At 39.2% G+C, this 23,407-nt stretch overlaps 1 protein-coding gene across 2 annotated transcripts; it reads left to right on the top strand.

The window, feature by feature from the left end:
- Positions 1 to 2,409: 2,409 nt before the first annotated feature.
- On the top strand, positions 2,410 to 23,153 carry TRPC1 (transient receptor potential cation channel subfamily C member 1). Of its 2 annotated transcripts, XM_069864428.1 has the most exons (13): positions 2,410 to 2,559; positions 4,945 to 5,099; positions 6,350 to 6,451; positions 7,309 to 7,511; positions 8,783 to 8,914; positions 10,201 to 10,396; positions 12,048 to 12,384; positions 15,748 to 15,887; positions 17,888 to 18,031; positions 20,730 to 20,905; positions 21,065 to 21,266; positions 21,797 to 21,991; positions 22,813 to 23,153. In XM_069864428.1, the coding sequence occupies exons 1-13, from the start codon at positions 2,424 to 2,426 to the stop codon at positions 23,038 to 23,040; spliced, it is 2,346 nt and encodes a 781-aa protein (XP_069720529.1). In that variant the 5' UTR covers positions 2,410 to 2,423; the 3' UTR covers positions 23,041 to 23,153. The 2 variants fall into 2 exon arrangements, with proteins under 2 accessions (XP_069720529.1, XP_069720530.1); XM_069864429.1 differs by lacking the exon at positions 17,888 to 18,031.
- The last annotated feature ends 254 nt before the right edge of the window (positions 23,154 to 23,407 follow it).

The following is a 23,407-nucleotide window of genomic DNA, read 5'->3' as shown; positions in this document are numbered from 1 at the left end:
GCCTGATGATGGATGTTTGCCTTCTAAAACTCCAAAAAGAGTCTTAGAGGCTTCATTTCCCAGCATTTTTGGTTTCACAAATGTATGTAAGTGGGAAATATATTCTGTAACCAGCTTTTGTGTCGCTGCACACTATTGATGGGCGCACTATAAATGGATATCAGTGCTTCACGTTGCCCAGGCTGGATAAAGGATGCTTGCCTTCTAAAACTCCAAAATGAATCATAGAGGGTTCATGTGCACACATGCATGTAAGTGCAAAATATATTCTGTAACCAGCTTTTGTCTTGCTGCACAGTATTGATGGAGATGAGTGCAGTATGTTGCCCGGGCCAGATGACAGATACTTGCTTTCTAAATCTCCAAAATGAGTCTCAGGGGGTTCATTTGCCAGCATTTTTGGTCTCATACATGTATATAAGGGGGAAATATGTCCCAGCTCTTGTCTCGTTGCACAGGAATGTCCTACTTGACCTGTCTGATCTCCTTCTATGACCAGCTGACCCGCTGAGTGCCTGAGGGAGAAGCTGTGGATGTTATCTACCTGGACTTCAGTAAAGCCTTTGACACAGTTTGCCACTGCCTTCTCCTAGAGGAGCTGGCAGCTTATGGCATAGGTGTACACTTTGGTGGGTAAAGCACTGACTGAATGGTGGCACCCAGGGTGTGGTTGGGAAGGGCATTAAATCCTTTGGTGGCCGGTCACGAGCAGTGTTGTCCAGGGCTCGCTGTTGGGGCCAGTCTTGTATAACATCTTTATTATTCAATGACCTGCATGAAGGCATTGAGTGCACCCTTAGCAAGTTTGCGGATGACACTAAGCTGGGTGGAAGTGTTGATCTGCTGGAGCGTAGGGAGGCTCTGCAAAGGGATCTGAACAGGCTGGACCGCTGGGCTGAGTCCAATGGCATGAGATTTAACAAGGCCAAATGCCGGGTCCTTCACTTGGGGCACAACAACCCTGTGCAGCTACAGACTGGGAGAAGTCTGGCTAGAAAGCTGCCTGGAGGAGAGGGACCTGGGGGTGTTGGTTGACAGCCGACTGAACACAAGCCAGCAGTGGCCCAGGTGGCCAAGAAGGCCAATGGCATCTTGGCTTGGATCAGAAATGGCGCGACCAGCAGGTCCAGGGAGGTTATTCTCCCTCTGTAGTCGGCACTAGTGAGACCGCTCCTCGAATCCTGTGTTCAGTTCTGGGCCCCTCACCACAAGAAGGATGTTGAGGCTCTGGAGCGAGTCCAGAGAAGAGCAATGAAGCTGGTGAAGAGGGAGGAGAATGAGTCTTATGAGGAGCGGCTGAGAGAACTGGGGTTGTTAGGCCTCAAGAAGAGAAGGCTGAGGGGAGACCTTATGGCTGTCTACAACTACTTGAAAGGAGGTTGTAGAGAAGAGGGAGCTGGCCTCTTCTCCCAGGTGACAGGGGACAGGACAAGAGGCAGTGGCCTCAAGCTCTGCCAGAGAGCGTTCAGGCTGAACATCAGGAAGAATTTTTTCACGGAAAGGGTCACTGCAAAGTGGAACAGGCTGTTCAGGGAAGTGGTTGAGTCCCCAGCCCTGGAGGTATTTAAAAGACGGGTGGATGAGGCGCTGATGAGCATGGTTTAGTGGTTGATGGGAATGGTTGGACTTGATGCTCCTGTGGGTCTTTTCCAACCTTGTGATTCTGTGATTATTCATCTGAATGAGGGGATTGAGTGCTCCCTGAATAAATTTGAAGATGACTCTGAAGTGGGTGGGAGTGTTGACATGCTTGAGGGCAAGAAGCCTCTATGGAGGCATGTGCACAGGCAGGGTTATGGGCCAAGGTCAGCTCTACGGGGTTCGAAAAGGCAGAATACCGGGGCCAGCACTTGGGTCACAACTACCCCATGAATCGCTCCAGGTCTGGGAAAGAGCCGCTGGAAAGCTGCCTGGTGGAGAAGCACCTGGTGGTGGAGGTCAACAGTGGCTGAGCATGAGGCAGCAAGGATTCCAGTGTCCAAGAAGGCCAACAGCATCCTGGCGTGGGTCAGAAATGGTGTAGCCAGCAGGAGCAGAGAAGGCACAGCAGAAAGTCGCTGAGCTGGGGGTGGGGGTGAAGGCGAGGTAGACGGGATGAAGGGGGTAGACGAGGTGCTCAGGGACGTGGTTTAGTGGCAGATAGGAGGGGTTGGACTCGATGATCCAAGGCGTCTTTTCTAAGGTTGTGATTCTGTTTGCCCAGGGAAGCGGTGGCTGCCCCGTCCCTGGAGGTTTTGGATGGGGCTGGAGAGCCCTGGATGGGGCTTTCAGCAGCCTGATGCAGTGCGAGGGGTCCCTGCCCGGGCCAGGGGGTGGGAGTGGGTGGGCTCGGCGGTCCCTCCCAGCCCAGCCCGCTCTGTGAGTTCTGGTTTCACTCGAGCCCCTCAGCGGCTGCTCCCCGCTCGGGGCGGGGCGGCGCCGCCATGGCTGCGCTGTACCAGAGCGCCGGCCCGGCCGCCTCGGCCTCGCCCAACAAGCTGCTGGCGCTCAAGGACGTGCGGCAGGTGAAGGAGGACACCACGTTGGACGAGAAGCTGTTCCTGCTCGCCTGCGACAAAGGTAGCGCCTCCGAGGTGGGGTGGGAGACCTTAGAGCAGCCCCTATAACAAGCCCCCCCCCCCCCCCCTTCCCCCCCACCAAGCTCTCCCGGAGCCCTTTCAGGGCTGAAAGGGGCTCCGGGAGAGCTTGGTGGGGGAAAATATTTTTCACGCTGAGGGTGAGGAGGCCCTGGCCCAGGTTGCCAGAGCAGTGGTGGCTGCCCCATCCCTGGGGGTGTTCAAGGCCAGGCTGGAGGGGGCTCTGCCCATGACACGGGGTGGAACTGAGTGTCTTTAGGGTCTCTTCCGACCCAAACCATTCTATGATTCTGTGACTCCTTCCTAAAATCACAGGAGGTCCTGAGTTGGAAGAAACCTACGAGGCTCCTCGGGTCACACTCCTGTCCCTGCACAGGACACCCCCGACATTCACACCGTGTGGCCGAGGGCATTGGCCAAATGCTTCTGGAGTATTGTCAGGCTTGGCGCTGTGACTCCTTCCCTGGCAGCTGTTCCAGTGCTCCATCACCTTCTGGGGGAAGAACCTTCTTCTAATGCCCAACCTAACCCTGCTCTGGCATCTTCCTGTCATCTCCTTGGGTCAGAGAGAAGAGCTCAGTGCCTGCTTCTTTTCCTCCTCTTGTGAGGAAGCAGTGAACTGCTAAGCGGTCCCCTCTCGGTCTCCTCTTCTTCAGGCTGAACAGACCAAGTCATCTCAGCTACTCATGTGACTTTTCTAGACCCTTCAATATTCTCCTTACTTTAATTCAGTCATCCTTAAGTGGAAATGCAGCCCTAAATCAAGCTGATGTTGATGTGTCTGAGTCGCTGGACTCCAGAATAGGCTTCAGCCCCGTGCCAGACAGGCTGCGCAATTTCAGATGCATTTATGGGGATAGGAGATGGTGTTTATGCAGAGCTGCCTGCTGGCCTTGTGCATAGGTTGGGGCGTTTCTGCAGTGATGCGGGGCAGAGGGCCGAGGGCCTTCGTTCTCTTGTGTTCTGTGGCACAGGGTGCCTTGCTGTTTGACAGCCAGGCTGCTGGTTTGAGTTGGTCTTGGCAGGTCCGCCCAAATCTTAGCCTTCTCTCCAAATATAAACAGAGTCTCTGGGCCAAGTCCCAGCCTTCTTGAGTCTCAGGGAGCTAAAAGGGTGCACAACAGAAAATTAAAAATATCTATATAACTATAACAGTGGTTTAGAACTCTTGCAGACTCTACATATCCTGCTGTATTCTACATATACTTTTGCAAGTATTGTACACTAAGGTCTGTCTGTGTCACTGTCTTCTGTGTCGCAAAATCATTTATTACCTTAAAGACAAAAATAAATCAAAACTTTTTACGAGGAGTCACATGGAAAAGACAAGGGGGAATGGGTAGAAGTTGTTCCTGGGGAGATTGTGATAGGATTCCAGCAGAAAATTTTTCACTATGAGGACAGATAAATATTGGAATAATCTTCCCAAGGAAGTGGTGGATTCTTCTACATTGGATGCTTTTAAGGCTTAGATTGACAGGGTTCTGGACCGTCTCAATTTAAACTGCGTGTCACCTAGAAGGTTGGACCAGACAATCCTTGAGGTCCCTTCCAACCTGGCTTTCTGTGATTCTTTTATATTTGGCAAGAAGAATCAATTAAACGGAATAATACTAAACAAGGCAGCCTGCTCTGTCCATACTTCAGTCAGATTGGAAAGTGGAATGGCTTACTGCTGTTTGCTTTACTTGCTCATTGGATTTGCTACCTTGAATTTTCATACAAGTTTTTCGGTTGGAAAAGACCTTTAAGGTCATTAAGTCCAACCTTAACCTATTTCTGCCAAGTCCACCACTGCACCACATCCGAGAGTGCCACATCTACACATCTTTTAAATACCGCCAAAACCATTGCAGAATCATATCACACTGACTTTGATGGTATATACACTAAAATTGGAGCAATTCAGAGAAGACTGATGTGGCTTCTGCTCAAGCGAAATGCAGACCTGTTTGTGGCATTGTAGAGAAGGTTTCTCTGAGCCTATGGCATTTTTGAACTGAGAGGCCTTCTCTGATGCACTTGAACTTAATGGTTTTGGTGTCTCACAGGCTATGAATGAGCTATTACCCCAGTTTTAAAAAATACCCAGGCTTTTGTGTGTATTCGTTTTTAGGATTGGAAGTAAAGAAGGTGAATTAAAGTATGTGTCTTAGTGCTTTCCTGAAAGAGGCTTCCTGAAACATCTTTAGTTTCCTCCCTGATAAGAGAATGCGCATCTACATTGACATCTTAACTGTCCAACATATTCAGTGTCTGTTGTCAGCTATAGAATGTTGTCGTGTTTGCTGGTGGCTGGACTTGGAATGGCCGCTTGCTTTTAGTGCTTTGTGATAATTCAAATGACATTCATGTGTTACTTGTGCAGGTGACTATTACATGGTTAAGAAACTCTTAGAGGAAAACAGCTCAGGAGAAATGAACATAAATTGTGTGGATGTGCTTGGACGAAATGCTGTTACCATAACCATTGAAAATGAAAACCTGGACATACTACAACTTCTTTTAGATTATGGCTGCCAGGTAGGAAACACGTAAGTTATTGACAACTTTCAGTGTAGTCACTGGTCTATGTATTGTGATATCTATGTACCTTCTCTGATAATTTCTCTAAATCTAGGAGGAAATAGAATCCATCTTGATAGGTAGTTCAGTTCTTTTACCATTTAGTAATTGTGGAAGTGTTTTCTTCCCACTGATTTACTTTTCTAGTGGGATTTTATTGGCATGGCAAATCTATAGTAACATTTTCAATGATACTAACAAGTTTAATATTATTTAAATGTTATTCCTGTTGCAGAGGTTATATATATGTTATCCTCAAGCAAAATAAACAGTACATGGTCAGAGCGCATCATAGTAAAAATGTAGAATGGGGAGATCTCTCTGGCTGTGGAGTGTAATAACTTTTAGAATGGTAGCACAGTTAAAAAAGGCATGTTATATTTGATGATTTTAAGTTAAGGTGAGCACGTGTTTTTGCAGGGCTTTGTTGTTAACCTTGATCCGTGCTTGATAGCAGACAAAGTTTCATAACAACAATACTTCCTTAATTCTGTTCAGTGTCTCTGCTGCTGCTGGGAGAGCTGTGGCTATGATGGCTTAAGTATGTAAAGCAAGGAAAAGTAATATCTTTTGTTAGGTTGTTCGACATTGGGCAGGAGAAAAATAACAAGCATTTCTATTCCTGGATCTCCTTTTTGTTGCCAATAATAAAGGCAGGGTTTTTTTTTTTATTTTTAAAAAAACAATTTGGATTTTCTCAAGGGAATTAAATGAGTACTATCAGCTGTAGGGAAATTGAAAAGCTGCTTAGCTCACCTTAAAAGAAGTTTCAGAAGTAGTTACCAGCCCAGAAAGAAAGCTTCTGTTCCTGACTTTACCACAGGACTACGAATGCAGGGCTGAAGTGTCCCAAATGCCTGGATTGTGTTACAGACACTCACTTTTAATATCTTAAATAACCTGGTAAATTGTCCCTTAGAACTTGAGGTTTGCAAGTGTCCCGCATTATCCATCTCTGCTGGAAAATAATTTCTGCAATTGGTTCTTCTGCTCTTTGTGCAATGAAACAAATTGTCAGGAATACTATGCTACCCCCTAGAATGACAGCCTGAATTTGTATCCTGATCATGTGCATGGGAATAACACAGAGCAGCATTTTAGTACTTTAAGAATAAATAAATTTAAAAGAAGTGATATGTCTTCAGATCAGCTCGTTACGCTGTTTAAGTTACTGCTGTTGGCACAAATGACTTGTTTTCTTTTCTTAGTCATCAGATGCGCTTTTGGTGGCTATTGACTCGGAAGTGGTGGGAGCAGTTGACATCCTACTGAATCACCGCCCAAAAAGATCCTCCAGACCAACCATTGTAGTTGAGTGTTGTTATTCCTTATTTTTTGTAGGGGTGTGGGGGCCGTGCTGTTGCATTCCATATAACCATAGTATTTAAAAGCAATGTTCTTAAATGAAATTCAGCATCTCTAAGGTGATGGAATCTCGATACTAGGGATTATTTTTGTAGCCTCTTTGTCTTAAGGATTAGAATACCTTATTTTGCTTTAACAACTAAGGAATCCAGTGCCTTTATACATGCCACATGCTAGCAGATGCCTAGCTCATCCAGAAGAGGGAGAAATAGGTTGGTTATAAGTCTTTTCTTGTAGACTGCTTGCAAGGTAATTAGCAGCCTTGGCCTATAATGAACGTATTAACCTTGTGAAGTTTTGTAGATTTTTTTTATTTTTTTGGCAAATCTATGAATGCCGAATCTTTACCTTGAAATTAATCAGTTGAAACTTACCTTGGCAATGCTCAGTGTCAAAGTTCCCAAGTAGAGGTGAAGTGAGGGAAGGAATAAGGTGGTGTCTGACAGAGTATGGTACAGTCAGGATATTTTTTCTGTGCTTACATAGTAAATGTAATAGTTTTTCTCATTCCAGAGCAAAATACTCTGTTTAATATCGCATATGTATGCTGGAGAAGGTGGGAACTGGATGTCAGGTTTTTGATGTTAATAGACCAGAAACATTTCTGTGTCCATTTTTCTAGTATTTACCTGAGAGGGATTTGAATGTTGTTACAAATTTTTCCTTATTTCCATGTTATGAAACATAGGAAAGTATTTTGAAGGAGAGAGTCCTTGTTTTACAGTCAAAAAAACCCTTACATGTCAACGCCATAGAAGAATTTTATGTAATAAATGTAGATGCTTCTTACCTTTTATTTCAGAAACTCATGGAACGCATTCAGAACCCAGAGTACTCGACGACCATGGATGTAGCACCTGTCATTTTAGCTGCTCATCGTAACAACTATGAAATTCTTACCATGCTGCTAAAGCAAGACATATCATTACCCAAGCCTCATGCTGTAGGCTGTGAGTGCACACTGTGTACTGCAAAGAACAAAAAAGATAGTCTGCGACATTCCAGGTGGGACTTAACCAGGCATAGATAATAATAAAAAAGTGCTTGTCTTAGTTCTCTGGTATTGCTTGAGTCAGATCAGTGTATTTCCTTTTCCCCCCTAAGGTAAGGTCTGTGGGTGGACACCTTCAATATATTCCAGCCTTTATTGTGTGAGATGGTGGTTCTCAGGTATGGGTCCGTTTGAGAGACTGGTGGGAGACAGTGGCTTGTTTTCATTTTAGTTATATGCTTTTATTATATATATATATATTTAAATATATAATATAAATAATATAATATAATAAATTATATTTATAATTAATAATATAAATAATATAATATAAATAAATATATGTATTTAGTTATATGCTTTTTTTTTTATTCACTGTGCATATGAAGCTTAGTGCCTTCTGTTTCTACTGCTTGTGTCACAAACATTTTCGCTATTAATGGCTTGGGAGCATAGGAACTATGCAAATAGAATTTTTCTTAAGTTAGTTGATACTTTATTTTTTTGAGCCAGAACAAGGAGGTAGGTAATTGTATATTCTGTGTATTGAAATGACTGAAAAATCAGGGAAGTAAAAGAGTAATGGTTACTGGTATTTAGGTACTTATACAGGTGTTCTGGTATCTGTAATGGCAGTATCTATCTGATACCCTGTGTCATTAACTTCAGTATGAGAAAAGCTCTCAGGGTTTCCCGGAGCAAATAAACAACAGAAACATGTGGGATAACGGCTCTTAGTTTAAGCTACAATGGGTAACAAGCTTTGTGTCAGTGTTCATGAGCTGCTGCTTTTCCAAGAGGAAAACATGCCTTTAGAGGTTTCCCAATTTCCCTATTTTTTTTCATCTTGCTCATTAAAGCTCCTCACTGCTTTTAATGTAGTTTGTTAAAATAGAAGATGGCCTTAAAAGCTTTACTTCCCACTGCTGTTTCCACTTGAAGAATCATAAGAGCTACTGTGTAACACTTAAAATGTCAAAATTTTGCCAATACTGTTACCTTAACTGACAGCCTCCTGCTGATGTACCACGAACAGCTGATGATGTGATTAAAAGAACAGGGGACCGGTTTGGTCAATTTTTGATACTTGGAATAATTTAGATTCTAAATATATGAAGGACAATGTATTCCATGGTAAACCCCATTTAATGTTTGTAGTGTCTAATTTAGGAAACCCAGTTGTTTTGTCTTTCAGCTGACTGTTTCATGCAGACTTTTGGAACAGGTTCTGATTTGAAACCACTAATCGAATGAAACATCTTTGCTTTCTACTCCTTTATCACAGGTTTCGTCTTGACATTTATCGATGTTTGGCCAGTCCTGCTTTAATCATGTTGACAGAGGAAGATCCGATCCTGCGAGCTTTTGAACTTAGTGCAGACTTAAAAGAATTAAGCCTTGTTGAGGTTGAATTCAGGTAGGAATTGAAAACAAAAAACAACTTTAATTTGTGAAATTACCTGTATAGAAATATATATGCATTATAAAAGGTTTATTCTTAATTTTTTGTAATTGAAATGTTTAAACTGATCATTAGATGTAATAACAAGTTATACAATATAATTTATACCTCATTAGAAGTAATTTTGACAGTTTAATTACTTTAAATCCTGTGTAGACAGTTCAATGTATATGATTGCACCAGCTGTTCATATTTCAGCTCTACTATGGAAAAATAAATAGAAATTATGCTAGTTGCTGAGTTATTTCAAGATCACACACCTATTTGTCATATCAGCATCTCATTAGTACTCTGCACTTTTTTTTCCTGCATGTTATGGTAGAGGTATGCAACAACTTCTTTATACTCACCTGACTCATGCTGGGAGTTGTGTTGGGTGTTGTTTCTTCATTTTGCTCCTTATATTATAAAACTCTGAACAGCACGCATGTGTGTGTATAGATATAAAATATGCATTATGTGTGTAGAAGATTTCGTGAACGCCTTATAAACACTCTGTCTATTTGATGAACAAGTACTCAGTATAGTTTGATGTTTAAACTGTACTGTTTCTACCACTCTGAATTGTGCCAGCACAAAAGCATGTATTTTTAATGAGAATATGAAAGTGAAGGTTCATATGGGTAAAGTTCTGCTTTCCTAAACAACATAGGAGTTTTCCAGTTTTCTAGCTGTGATTGTCTTTCTTAATGAGAATCCAACCATTGCATTTTTGTGGTACAACTTGGCACTAAAACGGACCGTGTGCTACATGAGAAGCAAATACTGTAATTTCTTTTCTTAAGTTTATGATATTAATAAATAGTATTCCATGAATAGGCTATAATTTTCAGACAACAGGGGTAAAGCAAAACCAAAACCAACTTGCCTTCCAAGTGGAAAGTCCAAATGATGAATTACTAGTGTCATATTTTGTGGCTACTAAACGTTCTTGTCCCCTGGAAATAATTCTAAGCTTTGACTCTGTATATGGAACTTATGAGTATTTGTATACTGTCAGTCGTCTTCTCAATTTTTTTGGTCTCTAGTGAAGTTGCAAAGTAAACTGAAGTGCAGTTGGCACGTTACATGGTCAAACCTGCTCAGAGTTGTCTTTGGAATGCTTGACATAAGACTGTTGGGTTTGATTTTTTTGATTTGTCTTAGCATGACATGCAGTGCCAACCACAAATAGATAGTAGATGTTTTAATAAAAAATAAGGGAGCAGTATAATAGCACATGCTATTTCTGTGTCTTTCAGAAACGATTATGAGGAGCTTGCTCAACAGTGCAAAACCTTTGCTAAAGATTTGCTTGCACAAGCACGGAATTCGCGGGAGCTGGAAGTGATTTTGAATCACACATCTAGTGATGAACATATAGACAAGCGAGGATTGTTGGAAGAGAGGATGAACTTAAGTCGCTTAAAACTTGCAATAAAGTATAATCAAAAAGAGGTTTGTCCTCACAGTGACTTGATAGGCTTTCCATATCGTATTTTGCTAGTAATTAATGTAATATATTGTTCTGCCTCTAGACATAGAAGTAGAAATAAGTTTGCAAGAGTTATAGAAGAGATGGTAATACATAGAACATCTGCATGTGAAACAAGGAAGCAGTACCGCACAATACCAAGTATTTCTTCAGTATTTACTATGGAGAAGAATGTAGTATTTTCTGTGTTAGACCATAGACTACTGCTGTTTCATGAAGATCTCTGGTAGTAGTAATTATTTGTTCTGCTTCTCATTAAATCTTTGCCTAGGGAAGCATAGCTCCCTAGGCGCCATGCATGGTTTGTCTTCTGACTTGTCATGAGCTCTTTAGCTTTGGCTCAGCTGTGGTTCAGAATTACGTTACTTGTGCTGATTTAACTGAACAGCACCTGCTTCCTGGAGCAGTAGCATCTTTTTATGCCATCAGTATGGAACTTATTTCATGGAGTAGGTCATTGTTGTCTTTATCAAATTCTAACTGTGGTTTTACTGTACTAGAAGGTAAATGGGTATTTGTGGGATTCTAGTGTAAGAATTGGGAGCAAACAGGAAGTTTCCTGTCCAGGCAAAATCCTTTTACGGTTAGCATTTGCAGAAGGCATTGTAATTCTGTCTGTTCTACACATCCAGGCTTAAACTGTTGATGAAACTGTTAAAATACATACTGTTTTAAAGCCATAAGCCTCTGTTATGGAATGGCCTAGAACCAGCATTAAACATAGTTGATATGCGTTAAACAAGCATGTTGAAGTGTTTATGGTGTTATTTTGTTTTTGAACAGAGCTTGGTTGTACCACAGTGGTTGGAGAATAACGTTTTTGGTGTGGTATGAGAAAAGTATCTGCAGAATGTGTTTTATTCCTGGCAATTCTACTACAGAGTCAATTTTTTTGTGACGCTTTCTAAAATGTGATAATACCAAGGTTGTTTTTGTTTGTGTTTTTTAAATTAAATGACAAAGCATCCTCTAGGAAACTATATCCTTTTGTAACTCCATGCTAATAAGCACCTGAAATTTAGAAGTACATTTACATAATTAGGTCTGAAGGTTATGTAGATTGATCTGCTTTTGAGGGTCTGACACAACATAGCTTACTCTGATTTAAAATGAACCCTGCTGGTTAGAGCAATAATGATTTCTAAGAACTGATATGTATAAAACTGCTTGGGCACTTTAGTCCTCATCTTAAAAGATGTTGCATTTTACAATGTAGATAGTATTTTACAACAGCAGTACCTTATCCTTCTGATATGATCACAGCATTTTATAACAACACTGAAGCTGTTGGAGGTATGATCTTGCTTCTGTGCTAGATTTCTAAATAATTAGAAATCAAAACTCATTCTTGGCCTGAAAAGCATTAGAAGTCTTGTATGTACGATTCTTGTTTAGTTGCTGGATTTAGCAGGAAATTTAAGTTGCGGATGTTCATAACTTTAACAGGTCCAGAGCACTTCTGCTCTCCTACAATTATTTCACCTTAATATTCTTGCCTTTTCCTGTTTATTGGTAACTATGCATAGTTTGTATATGAGTTTTAATGTAAATTAATAATCTGTGTGAAGAGCCACGAGGCTTATTTCTTGTTTGTTTCTTTTTTTCTTTCCCTAGTTTGTGGCTCAGTCCAACTGCCAGCAGTTCCTGAACACTGTGTGGTTTGGACGGATGGCAGGCTATCGGCGCAAGCACACGTGCAAGAAAATTTTGACTGTTTTGATGGTTGGCATTTTCTGGCCAGTACTGTCCCTGTGTTACTTGTTAGCCCCTAAATCTCGAGTGGGTCGAATAATTCACACTCCTTTTATGAAGTTTATTATACATGGAGCTTCATATTTCACATTCCTGTTATTACTTAATTTGTACTCTCTTGTTTACAATGAAAATAAGAAGAATACAATGGGACCGGCCCTTGAGAGAATAGACTATCTTCTGATAATCTGGCTAATTGGTAGGTATGATTTAAGTAGATTGGATGACAATTACTCAGTGCTTGACTGAAGTTTACTCTTTGGGGGACAGTGTTAAATGAAAAAAAACAAAGCCATTTAGAGGAAGGGATGTGAAGTTTTGGCACAAACTCTAGTTGTCACTGGAAGTGCAGTGTCAGAAACAGAACGTTGTAGGATCCGGCAGAAAAGAACGTGGATTTTTCTTCTGAAGGACTGGTAGCATTCAGAGTGATGCAGCTGAGATTCAGCTGTGCAGTAACAAATTAATGTAGAAGCTGTGCATCCTAGACATTTTAAAATTCTGAACTGAATAAGAAATAAAAAAGAAAGAAAAATAACCTGAAGGCGAAGCAAGCATGTGTTCTTCAGATTAATCGTTTTGTAACATGAGCCTGTCACCAACGTTTTTCTCTTGTTGAAGTTGAGGAATAAAATTAATTCAGACATAGCTTTATACATTTCTTATTAATGAATAGGCAATAATATTTACTATGTAGATGGTTTAATCATTGCCAGCCCAATTTATTTTGTTTTTTCATCAGCCAGCAATCCAGGAAACTCTTACTTTCTTCCACTCTCTGTTACAAGAAGTGTATGAACAGTGCTCTTAGATAGGTGTTTTAGCTTTTAGGTTGCCCTGTGAGCAGTCAGTAGTTGCACTTGATGATTCATGGGTGTCCTTTCCAACTCCCATGAGTCTATGAATTCTATAAAAAAGCAGTAGGAATGATCTGAGTTTCTTAATTACTTGTGTGTCTTGTGTGTGGAATTATGCTAGAATCTGAATATTACTAGTAAAGTTTTTGTTTCTTTGAAAATTCTTTCTAGCTAAAATCTTTAGATAATCATAAAAAGTATTTGTGGATCGTATTAAAGTTAACTGTAATTTTTCTGGATTCTAATTAGTTGGAGTAGCCATGCACTTACAGTCATAAAATCAATTCCTGCATTGTTTTTATTTGGTTTTTTTTATTATGCTCTAACTGGATAGCACAGGAGGATTCTGTACATTTTTGTACAGAGGACTTTGAATATATATGAAATTGCTATCAACAGTTAAGTAACAACTCAGTCTTTCAGGACCAGTTCTTTAGTGTTTGGTTTGAAAAGTAATTAATAATACAATTTGGACTTGCTACAGAGTCTGCATATTGCTTAAATAAAAAAGTATCTGTTGTCTGTGTTTATAAATGCATGCTTATGTGTACATACTGCATCCAAGTCTGATAAATTGAAGGTGTGCGTTTACCTCATCCTTGTTTTAAAACAGAGAAACAAGTATTATTTTCTGATATTATAACTTTACATTTCTGTCTGTAATTGTTACTGATTATCATAACCATACCTGAAAGGACACATGTTAATTCTCGCTGATGCAGTAGAGGGAGCACAGGTATCATTTTTGTTGGGTACTCATGAACTTTTGTTTTGGTTGGAAATTCATAAGATTCTAAGATGTTTTCAGTTGGTTGGTGTATGTTTGTTTTTACGATAAAATTTGGTAGATAAATTCATGGAAACGTATACCTTCATGTCAGATAATTAGATATGTATCATTTGAGGGACTGGACTTTCAGAAAGCAGTGATACAGCTGAAAACACCACTATTTTTATCCAACTAGTTGTGGGTGATTTTTGTGTTATCATTGTAGGGTATTTTTGTAATGGTGATTCTTTTCATCGTTGGAGTAGTTTGTGCAGGTTTTGGAAATACCCAGTACCCCACATACAAATGTCCTAAAAGAAACTTGAAAGCTTCAAATGTAGAGGACAAGTCAGTGTGACAGACTTCTCCTCTGTTTTGAGATTCAATATCTGTTTTCAGAGATTCTTTAGTTCCATCAAATCTAACGCAGACAGAAAGCGTATCACTGAGTGGTCTGGGGAATTGTAATGAAAGGCCATAGAAACATTTTATTTTCTTCATGTAGTATTTAAATGTGGATTCCAGATAGGTTTGAAAGGTGATGCATAAGTAACGAGAGTCATTAAAATCAGGTTACTTTTTGCATTACTGAATCTTAAGATCTTTTAAATGGTAATTGCATTTATAGCTGAAATGCCTCCTTTGAAATCACATTGTACTGTTCAGTTATGAATGTTCAATAAGTTGAAAAATATGTATTTAGAAAAAGTGTGACAATATCAACTAGAATAAAAAGAACCAAGTAACAAGAATTTACCTACATTTTTTTCTTCCATAGTCCTATTAAAACACTTACTCAAATTGATGTCAGAAATGGCTAGAGCAAAATTTGTAACATTTAAAGTTAGCAGCTAGTTTTGTATTCTACTGGATTAACTTTCAAAAATCATGCGTACAGTAATGCTCTTTTCCTAGTTATTGAGCCTGAATCATACAATTGTCTTCCCCAATAAGATAAAGCAACATAATTCAAATTTGTGTGTGTGTAAATAACATCAATTATAGCATCTTCTGCTTCTCCAACTCCTTTTACTGCTTCTGTAACAAATTTAGTGTAAAATAGGTGGTGATCATATGGAGGGACACAGAGGTTCTGGTTTAGGAAGAATTGCTTTATGACCAGGAAGAGATTTGTAGAAGTCTCTAACACTGCTGTAAATAATAACTGATTATTCACAGAAATCAAAGGTGCCATTATAGTTCATCTAACAGTTCTTTCATGTGTTACACAAATGTCAAGTATGTGAGAGCCATTCAGTCAGAAAATTTTGAGCAACTGTATTTTTCTTTTCGCCCAGACACGGTTAAAAATGGTAAAATTCACTTTGCTATAAAGACTCAGATTGTTTAAATGTATGTTGCTTTAAGTTAAACTTCTGATTTTTAAGATCGTAAGTCCTGGTCTCTTTTCTCTCCTAGTGCTACTTAATATCAGTTAAGGCAGGAGAAGTTCCAACTTTTTGATTTTTTTCAGTAACAGTTCTGAGACGATTATTCTTAAAAAAAAATTTTATAATCCCTACACACTTCCAAAAAATACTCGCTACTTTCTGTAGCCATGTAATGCTCTCTGTAGTGCGTTTGGAAAAAGGTGAATACTTTTTATTCAGAAAAAGCATTTGTATTGTAGCCTTCTACCTTTTTTCCAATTTCACCTTTTCCTGTCCAGTTTTTCTGCAACTCATTTTGTCTCCTGCCCTTTTTTATTGGAGAATCTGTTTATTAGTTGGAAAGCAGGCTTGAGGAGCTTAAGCATCTTGTTGCCTCATGGTTAATGCTTGTAATCTGGTGCAATGGTTTTAGTAAATTTACTTCATTACTCCACTTCTTTCTCTTTGCTAAAATACCAGTTGCAATAGCCAGTCAGAGATGGAATATCTATTCAGTGTCATGTTTTGATGTCCCTGTTCGTTTTTGTTTTTTTTTTTCCCTGCAGGAATGGTGTGGTCAGATGTTAAAAGACTCTGGTATGATGGTTTAGAAGACTTCTTGGAAGAATCCCGTAATCAGCTTAGTTTTGTCATGAATTCCCTCTATTTGGCAACTTTTGCTCTCAAAGTGGTTGCCCATAACAAGGTGAGAACCCATCTTCACAGATCCAAATCTCCTCTGGGACTGACTGTGCAGGTAGAATTTTAGTACATTGCAGCACAATATGTGAAGATGTGTTATGTCCTGTGTTCGGAGTAGTTGTTGCAGTTCAGCGTCCTGTGTTAGTAGTGTCCTGCTATGTGGGTACAGTTCAGGCTTCTAGGTTAGGTGTTCTTTGTGGTGTAGGCAGTGTAGTTGTCTTGATCTCTAGTCTTGTTGCATTTAGGCTTCAAAGAGAAGATGATGAGGAAAATGTGAGTTAGAAAGCACATCAAGATGCGTCCAAGTACTCGGGGTCCCAACAAAGCTATTGTCTGCCTTGTGGAAATTGGCTGGTCTTCCAAATGCCTTGATTTTTATTTGGGGAAATCTTCCTGTGCCACTCATCTGATACTGTGTTTGATTCTGTAGATCAGTGCTGTGCAGGTGGCTGACAGTAATCTCTATGTTTGGATTGCCTACAGCTTTTTGTTGCTGAAAGTTGTATTTAGCTTGTGATTACATACACTCAAATGCCATGGGTGATTATGGGGTTCTTAACTTTTTTTTTTGTTTGGTGGTTTTTGGTTTTGTTTTTTCTAGTAAGGAAAAAAGCCCCAAAACATTAGAGGAGCCTGGCCCATTCTCCAGGAAAAGCCATCTGGATTTGATTGAAGATACATGTTTTGAAAATGATCATTCCCATTCTGTTGAGTGCACAGTGCATGGCAAACTGCCAGGCTGATTGAATAGGAGTATTTTAGCAAAATTCAAGCCAGCGCGGTAGCACCATTATTTTGTATTGCAGACTATGAGTTGACAGCTGTCTGGCAGTTGGGAGGGAAATAAACTGGTTCAGTTCTTCCCAATTTGGTGTTTGGCTCATTTCCCTCTCCTGGCATTGATTCAGAAGCTGGTAATCATCTGGAAGGTGCTCTGTTTCTTGGAAAAAAATAAGAGAGAGAATGCCATGTCGGGCTGCCTTCACAACCTTTTGCTTTGCAACCAGTGTGTCTGTAGTAGTGGTTCCTTTGCCGAGATGAGCTCTCTGCTACTGCCCTGTGTTACAGTCACACGATGGCTTTGTTACGACTTTTCTATTGCAAAATTTATTTTTGTAGTTTTTAAATTATTTAGAACACCAAATAAAAATGCTTGTCTTTTTTTTTTTTTTTTTCACATCTTAGGTCCATATTGTAGACACTGAACCTGTAAGAAATAAAGGAAGAGTCTTTGTAGCAGAAGGATGTGTACACGTGCAATTGCAAAGTATAAAAACATGTTTATCTCTGTTTCTTGCCATCTTTGTGCAGCACGCTTTCTGGCAGCTACTTTAAAGCAGCTTTGAGTTCCTTGACTATCCATTTTGAGACAGCAGAAGCTGGTAATATAAATGTAGAATGTTGTCAGCAAAGCCAAAAGTGAAGTATTTGTGGATATTCTGTTAATAGTTGAATAGTACCTTTAAGGGTGTGTTTACATCAACAGCTTACTTGTCTGTTCTCCGTAGTCATTGATAAAATCGGTTGAAGCAACCCCAGGTCCTGAGTCTTTGTAAATCTTTCTAAAACCGATTAAGACCAGCTGTCACCACATTGCAATTGCGGGTGTACATTCGTTTTCTTTGCAGCATTTTAATGTTGTTTTTGATGGAAGCCTGTTGCGTTGGACAACGCACATTTATAAAGTACACTGGTCCTTGTTTCAACAAACTGTACAAAGCAGTAGAGGGGAAGAGCAGAACAGAGGAATAAATGGTCTGCTGAGCAAGTGAGAGCCAGAGTTAGGTGTTGAATTTAAATAATCCAATTTCTGGCTCCCTCTGGAATGGTCTTTAAAATACCTTTGTCTATAAAGAGTGAGATACCTGGAAGAGGTAAGCCAACTGTGAATCACATGTATTGGTTTCTCTTAGGCTGTTGCCTGCTTCAGAGGCAGCAATAGGGAGCGGTTCATTTGTGTATTTGTGCTGTCAGTGATCGCAGTTTGTCCTTTTTATATTGCAGTTTCACGATTATGCTGAAAGGAAAGACTGGGATGCGTTCCATCCTACTTTAGTGGCAGAAGGTCTTTTTGCTTTTGCTAATGTTCTTAGTTATCTGCGTCTCTTCTTCATGTACACAACCAGCTCTATTCTGGGACCACTTCAGGTGACTATTGTTACTGCTTGAGAATATGTTAAACTAGATCTTAATTTGTTATGAAGTGATCTTATTGAAAATTTAAAATTAAGAAATCAGAGTAAAAAAGTCAGAAAGTAAAAAGTAGAAAGAAGTAGTATTGCATTGAAGTTTGGTTTTTCAATCTCTTATGTAAAACACGCTGAATTACATGAAAAAAAGGTAAGAAAAAGCATTGAAGACCTAATGGAGTTCACTTTGTTAATAGTATTTTTTCCATAACTGTACCTATATTGTCTTCTTGTTTGCGTCTGTTGTTAACTTAACATACTGTCTGCAGTCTGAAAACTGCAAGGGTGAGGTTCTTCCTGTGAAGTTCTGTTCAAATAATCGTCCTGACTTCTTACCTCTAAAAGAGAAATGAATGAGATGTGTAGCAAGGAAGAGTAATCAAAAGCCTTTCAGTTTGCCTGTGACCTCAGATCACTAGGTCTTGTATCAAGTTTTTAGGATCGAACTGAAAACCTTCAGCTTGAAATTCAGCCCATTTTAATGAGTAGGAGTACTTAATCTTGCTGCACAAATAATTATCATTTAGAATATTCTTGTTTCATACAGATTAGTCCTTTGAAAGGAAAACAAATCACTTGCTAAATTGGTCTTTTTAAAATCATTGTGAAAAGTGCTTTAAAAAGAATGTTCATAGCTCTTGCAGTCAATTTAATGTTATTGGAAGGTGCCTGTTTCTCCTCCCGGGATTTTGTTTGTTAGTTTTACTTCTTGCCTTTTTCTCTGTATTCCTGGCCATGGTGGTGTTCGTTATTTTTATATTTTTTCTTTTGTACATTTTTTTAACAGGAATGTACTTTCATGCTTTGAACAAAATACCAAAGTCTTGGTGTTGCTGTAAGCATTAGGTGTGTCGTACAAATTGATTAACGCTGAAGCCTTTCCACATTCTAAAGAGATTCATTGTTTAATGTGCATATTTATTTATGTGCTAGATCTTTCGTGAGGTTTTTATTAGGAGGCTGTGTTATGAAATTTTCCAAGTAAATAATAACAGTCAACAGTCGCCCCATTCAGGACACACTGAAGCTTATGTTATTGCTCTTGGCCAGTACTTCTTGTGCAACAACTCATACAGTATTTTCTGAAAGTAGGTCATAAAGTTCAAATGGTGGTGATCAAATGAGGCATGGAAACCCAACAGTACATGTGTGGGAAGGCAGCTGCTATGTTCTCTTGGCTGTTAGAGTTATTTTTAAGCATTCAGTTACTTTACCTATTGATTAATAAAACCTATTTGTAAGTCGGCTATGTGTGGTGTTTTTTATTAGTAACACAATATAGAAGTAGCATTCCCCTTGACTAGATTGTTAAGAGTTCTGATGCTTGGAAGCTAAATGCTTAGAAAGGAACAGGATGACTGTGTGAAGAAGCTGATATTTGGGCTTATTACACTCTATTCCAAACAAAATAGTTGGGGTGGTTTGAACTTTTTATGTATTCCTGTTTCCTCTGCTTTGTGTCTCTCTTGCCTATGACCAGGTAAATATTTTGTTGTTGTGATTTTTTTTTTTTCCTTTAAAAGGAGAGATGTGATGAAAATGTGGTGGGGATTACATTCATCCTCTGACCAAATGATATAATTACTGCAGAGCTTTGCCTGCAGTTGCAGGTTGTCTGTGTCTGTGGCAAACTGCTGTGCAGCAGGGGCACTCGGGGGTTTCAGGCAGCGTGGGAGGGAGCAGGAGCTGGCGCTTCATCTCCCAGTAAATTTGTACTTGCAAATCACTGACCAGTGATAACAATTCCGGACTGTGATTTGGTACAGATTGTGATTCATATAGGATTAGGCTTTCCACACACTGATTTATATAGAGGATTAGATTTACCTGACCCCATTTTGTGTATTTGCATTGTTTATTACAATACATTGTTCTCTGAAGCTAGAGGAAGGGTAATTTAAGTGCTGTAAACAGTTTATGCTGTCTCTGTCAAAATTTGTGCTTAAGACAGAAGTCAAGGTCTTCTCTGCATTGGAAAAATGCACAAACATAATATTTTTTATTTTTTAAAGATGCTGTGTTTTTACTGTTGCAAACTTCTGCATAGGATGTTCTGAAATGGAAGCTAATGATCTGACTTCAGTGTCATAGCTTCTGTACTTCACATCCTTCAATTTGTATGTGCTTACACACCTATACATCACATATATTTTACATCTTACACAAAGCATACAGTGAATTAATCCTGTGTTCTGCGTATCTGCTCTGGTGTACTGCTTTTTAATTAGTGATGAATGATACCAAATGTTTTGATTAATTCAATGTCCTTCTTAAGTGTTTCTTAACTTTCTGTGATGCTATTTGTGTTCAAATGCATTTCATTTACTGCTCCTATGTGTTGACTTGTGAGTTTCTTATTACAGTTGATGTTATAAATGGAAAATTAGGTGTACACACTATTGCTTATGATTAATTGAAATATAAAAACTTATCAAGTGATGTTAAAACTACTTAAATTTCCTTTTAACATCTAGATTTTTTCACTGAAAAATGGTACCAGGGTACCTCCTGATTTTGAGGACTTTTTAGCATCTTAAAATTTAAATTAAACATTTCAAATGTAAATAGATTTTTTTTCGATGTTTAGAGGCTCAGGGAGAGAATGCAAGCAAATAACTACACGTTTTACTAAAATTGGAAATAAATCTATTTCACAGATTTCAATGGGACAGATGCTACAAGATTTTGGAAAATTTCTGGGCATGTTTCTTCTTGTCTTGTTCTCGTTCACAATTGGATTGACGCAACTTTATGATAAAGGATTTACTGTAAATGAAGAAAAAGACTGCGCGGGGATTTTCTGTGAACAGCAGAGCAATGACACATTCCATTCGTGAGTTTGATAGCTATGAAGTTGCTTTCTTGTTCTAGCCCTTAAATCCTAGTGATTAAACAACACTGGAGTTTTTTGCTGCACTTAAATTTACATGAAATAACCTCACTGTTGGTGTTTACTGTGCCTAAACAGTTTTTTTCTCCCTTGTTTTTGTAGGTTTATTGGCACATGCTTTGCTCTCTTCTGGTATATATTCTCCCTGGCACACGTAGCCATCTTTGTCACACGTTTTAGCTATGGTGAAGAGTTACAGTCATTTGTGGGTGCTGTAATTGTTGGTACCTACAATGTGGTGGTTGTGATAGTACTAACTAAACTCCTCGTGGCAATGCTTCATAAAAGTTTTCAGCTGATAGCAGTAAGTGGTTTCTGATTAATTCCCTAGAATTGCTAGCTGTATCATTGGGTTTTACGCAAATTTTTTCCTATGATGTGTAGCCTAATCTACAGCCTTCCATGGATGAGCTCTATCTCTGAGCTCACAAGGGGCATCTTTCCTTCCAAGTATGACCTTTTTATTTACTTTGGCCCAAATAAAATGCATGTTGAAATTTTGCAAGGCTTTCGGCCCTCTGGGAATTGAAGAATTTCTCTGTGTAATAAGTGTTCAAGTGAAGACGCTATTCTTGATAAGGTGGGGTGCTTGGGCATTTGGAATGGGATTTATAACTTCTTAGCTGAGTTTGGTATTTAGAGTATATAGTGATTGAAGAGATTTGTTTTGTATTTGAATTAGTAAAAAATTTATTAAAATACTATGCTATCTATATATTAAAATACTATATAATCAAAATTAACGGTTATTTTCTAAGGTATGAGGAAAAAACTTATGAAATAGCCTGTTAATATTTTTGCTTCTGATCTCTGTTAATATTTCTGCTGCTTTAGAATCATGAAGATAAGGAGTGGAAGTTTGCTCGTGCCAAGCTTTGGCTTAGCTACTTTGATGACAAATGCACGCTACCTCCACCTTTCAATGTTATTCCCTCTCCCAAGACTATCTGTTATCTTTTCAACAGTCTCAGTAAGTGGATCTGCTCTCATACATCAAGTGGCAAAGTGAAACGTCAGAACAGCCTAAAGGTGAGAAATGACTGGGGAAGCTGTAGGCTCCGTAGCTGGGAAGGTGTTGCTTGCTAAAGTGAATCAGCAAATTGCTGCATGAAGCTGCCTGTGAGTGCTACTGAGATAAATAGGATCTATGGAATAATGTATGTTGCATCTAAAATATAAGTAACAGTGGTACCTCTGTCCTCTTAAGTAAGATGATACTACCTTTCAGTTTGGGGATTTTCAAGCCCCTTCCCTCCAGCTCCCAGTTCCCCCAGAAATAGTCTGGAAAAAATGCATTGATTGATTAAAAATTCATAGAAACCTCAAGGAAGTGTGTGCTAATCGCAAAAATGGTTAGGTTAGAGTATTCTTTGGGGAAGGTAATTGGTTTTAAGCATATTAGAGAAGTGTCAAAATGAATAACCAGAAGGGATCACTGAAGCCTGTCATTGTGGCGGGAGGGAGATTTTTTTTTTGTTAAATAAATATTTTTATAGTACCCTGTAATTATGCTTACTAATTTTGCATCCTCTTGCTGACAAAAATAGCATTAAATAAACTAAATTCAAAGATTTTATGGAATGTGTGCTGAGAAACATTGAGGATTATGGAGCTTGTACTTATTCATAGGGTCATTACCAAGCCAGCCAGATTAAAAACGTTCAGGTTTTGCTGGTAGAGCAGATTATAATTTAATTTATGTGTTGCTGGCAATTTATACACGTTGTATGTTTGTGCACATCAGGATGCATCTATGAAATAGCTTTGTTCATATCCTGTGTATAATTGTATACAGGCTTGAGGGCTCAAAAATCACTTTTCCATAGTAAATCTGTAATGTTTGCTTAAAGGAATGGAGAAATCTGAAGCAAAAGAGAGATGAGAATTATCAAAAGGTGATGTGTTGCTTAGTTCACCGTTACTTGACTTCCATGAGGCAGAAGATGCAAAGCACGGATCAGGCAACTGTGGAAAACTTAAATGAACTGCGGCAAGACTTGTCGAAATTCCGAAATGAAATGAGGGACCTGCTTGGCTTTCGAACTTCGAAATATGCTATGTTTTACCCACGAAACTAAGGCCTAGCTTTTAAATGAAAAGCGTGTACTTTTAGATACCTGTAGGTGAAAGTGTTGACCTAATTCTGTTGCCAGACCAAATAGAAAAGAAGATCATTGCACAAAATTGAAGATGTGTTTGCATGAGTTGCAGGTAGATGTGGAAGTGATGGAAATAAATGCAAAACCACATGTAGTCATTTCCTTAAGCTCCTCATCTTAGTGTGTACATAGAGTCTGTATATAGGAATTTTTTTAATGCTTTTTAGGCTGTGGCTGTCAGGTGTCAGCGCTTCATAACTAGCACAATGGGTTTATTTCTTCTATTTTTGCTGCTTGTTCCTTTTTGATACTTGTTTTTTGAAGTTGAGGGAGAAGACGGGCTTTT

This window comes from Phaenicophaeus curvirostris, chromosome 10 (genome assembly GCF_032191515.1).
Source record: "Phaenicophaeus curvirostris isolate KB17595 chromosome 10, BPBGC_Pcur_1.0, whole genome shotgun sequence".
Classification (NCBI taxonomy): Eukaryota; Metazoa; Chordata; class Aves; order Cuculiformes; family Cuculidae; genus Phaenicophaeus; species Phaenicophaeus curvirostris.
The sequence above is the reverse complement of the archived record's forward strand: the minus strand, read 5'-3'. Positions and strand labels throughout refer to the sequence as shown.

What these genes read in the sequence shown, in the direction of transcription:
- TRPC1 (XM_069864428.1), top strand. Translation starts at nt 2,424, where the DNA reads ATGGCTGCGCTGTACCAGAGCGCCGGCCCGGCCGCCTCGGCCTCGCCC. An exon ending in CCTCCAGACCAACCATTGTA is followed by an intron (nt 6,452 to 7,308) that starts GTTGAGTGTTGT and finishes CTTTTATTTCAG; the next exon opens with AAACTCATGGAACGCATTCA. An exon ending in AGCAATGACACATTCCATTC is followed by an intron (nt 20,906 to 21,064) that starts GTGAGTTTGATA and finishes TTGTTTTTGTAG; the next exon opens with GTTTATTGGCACATGCTTTG.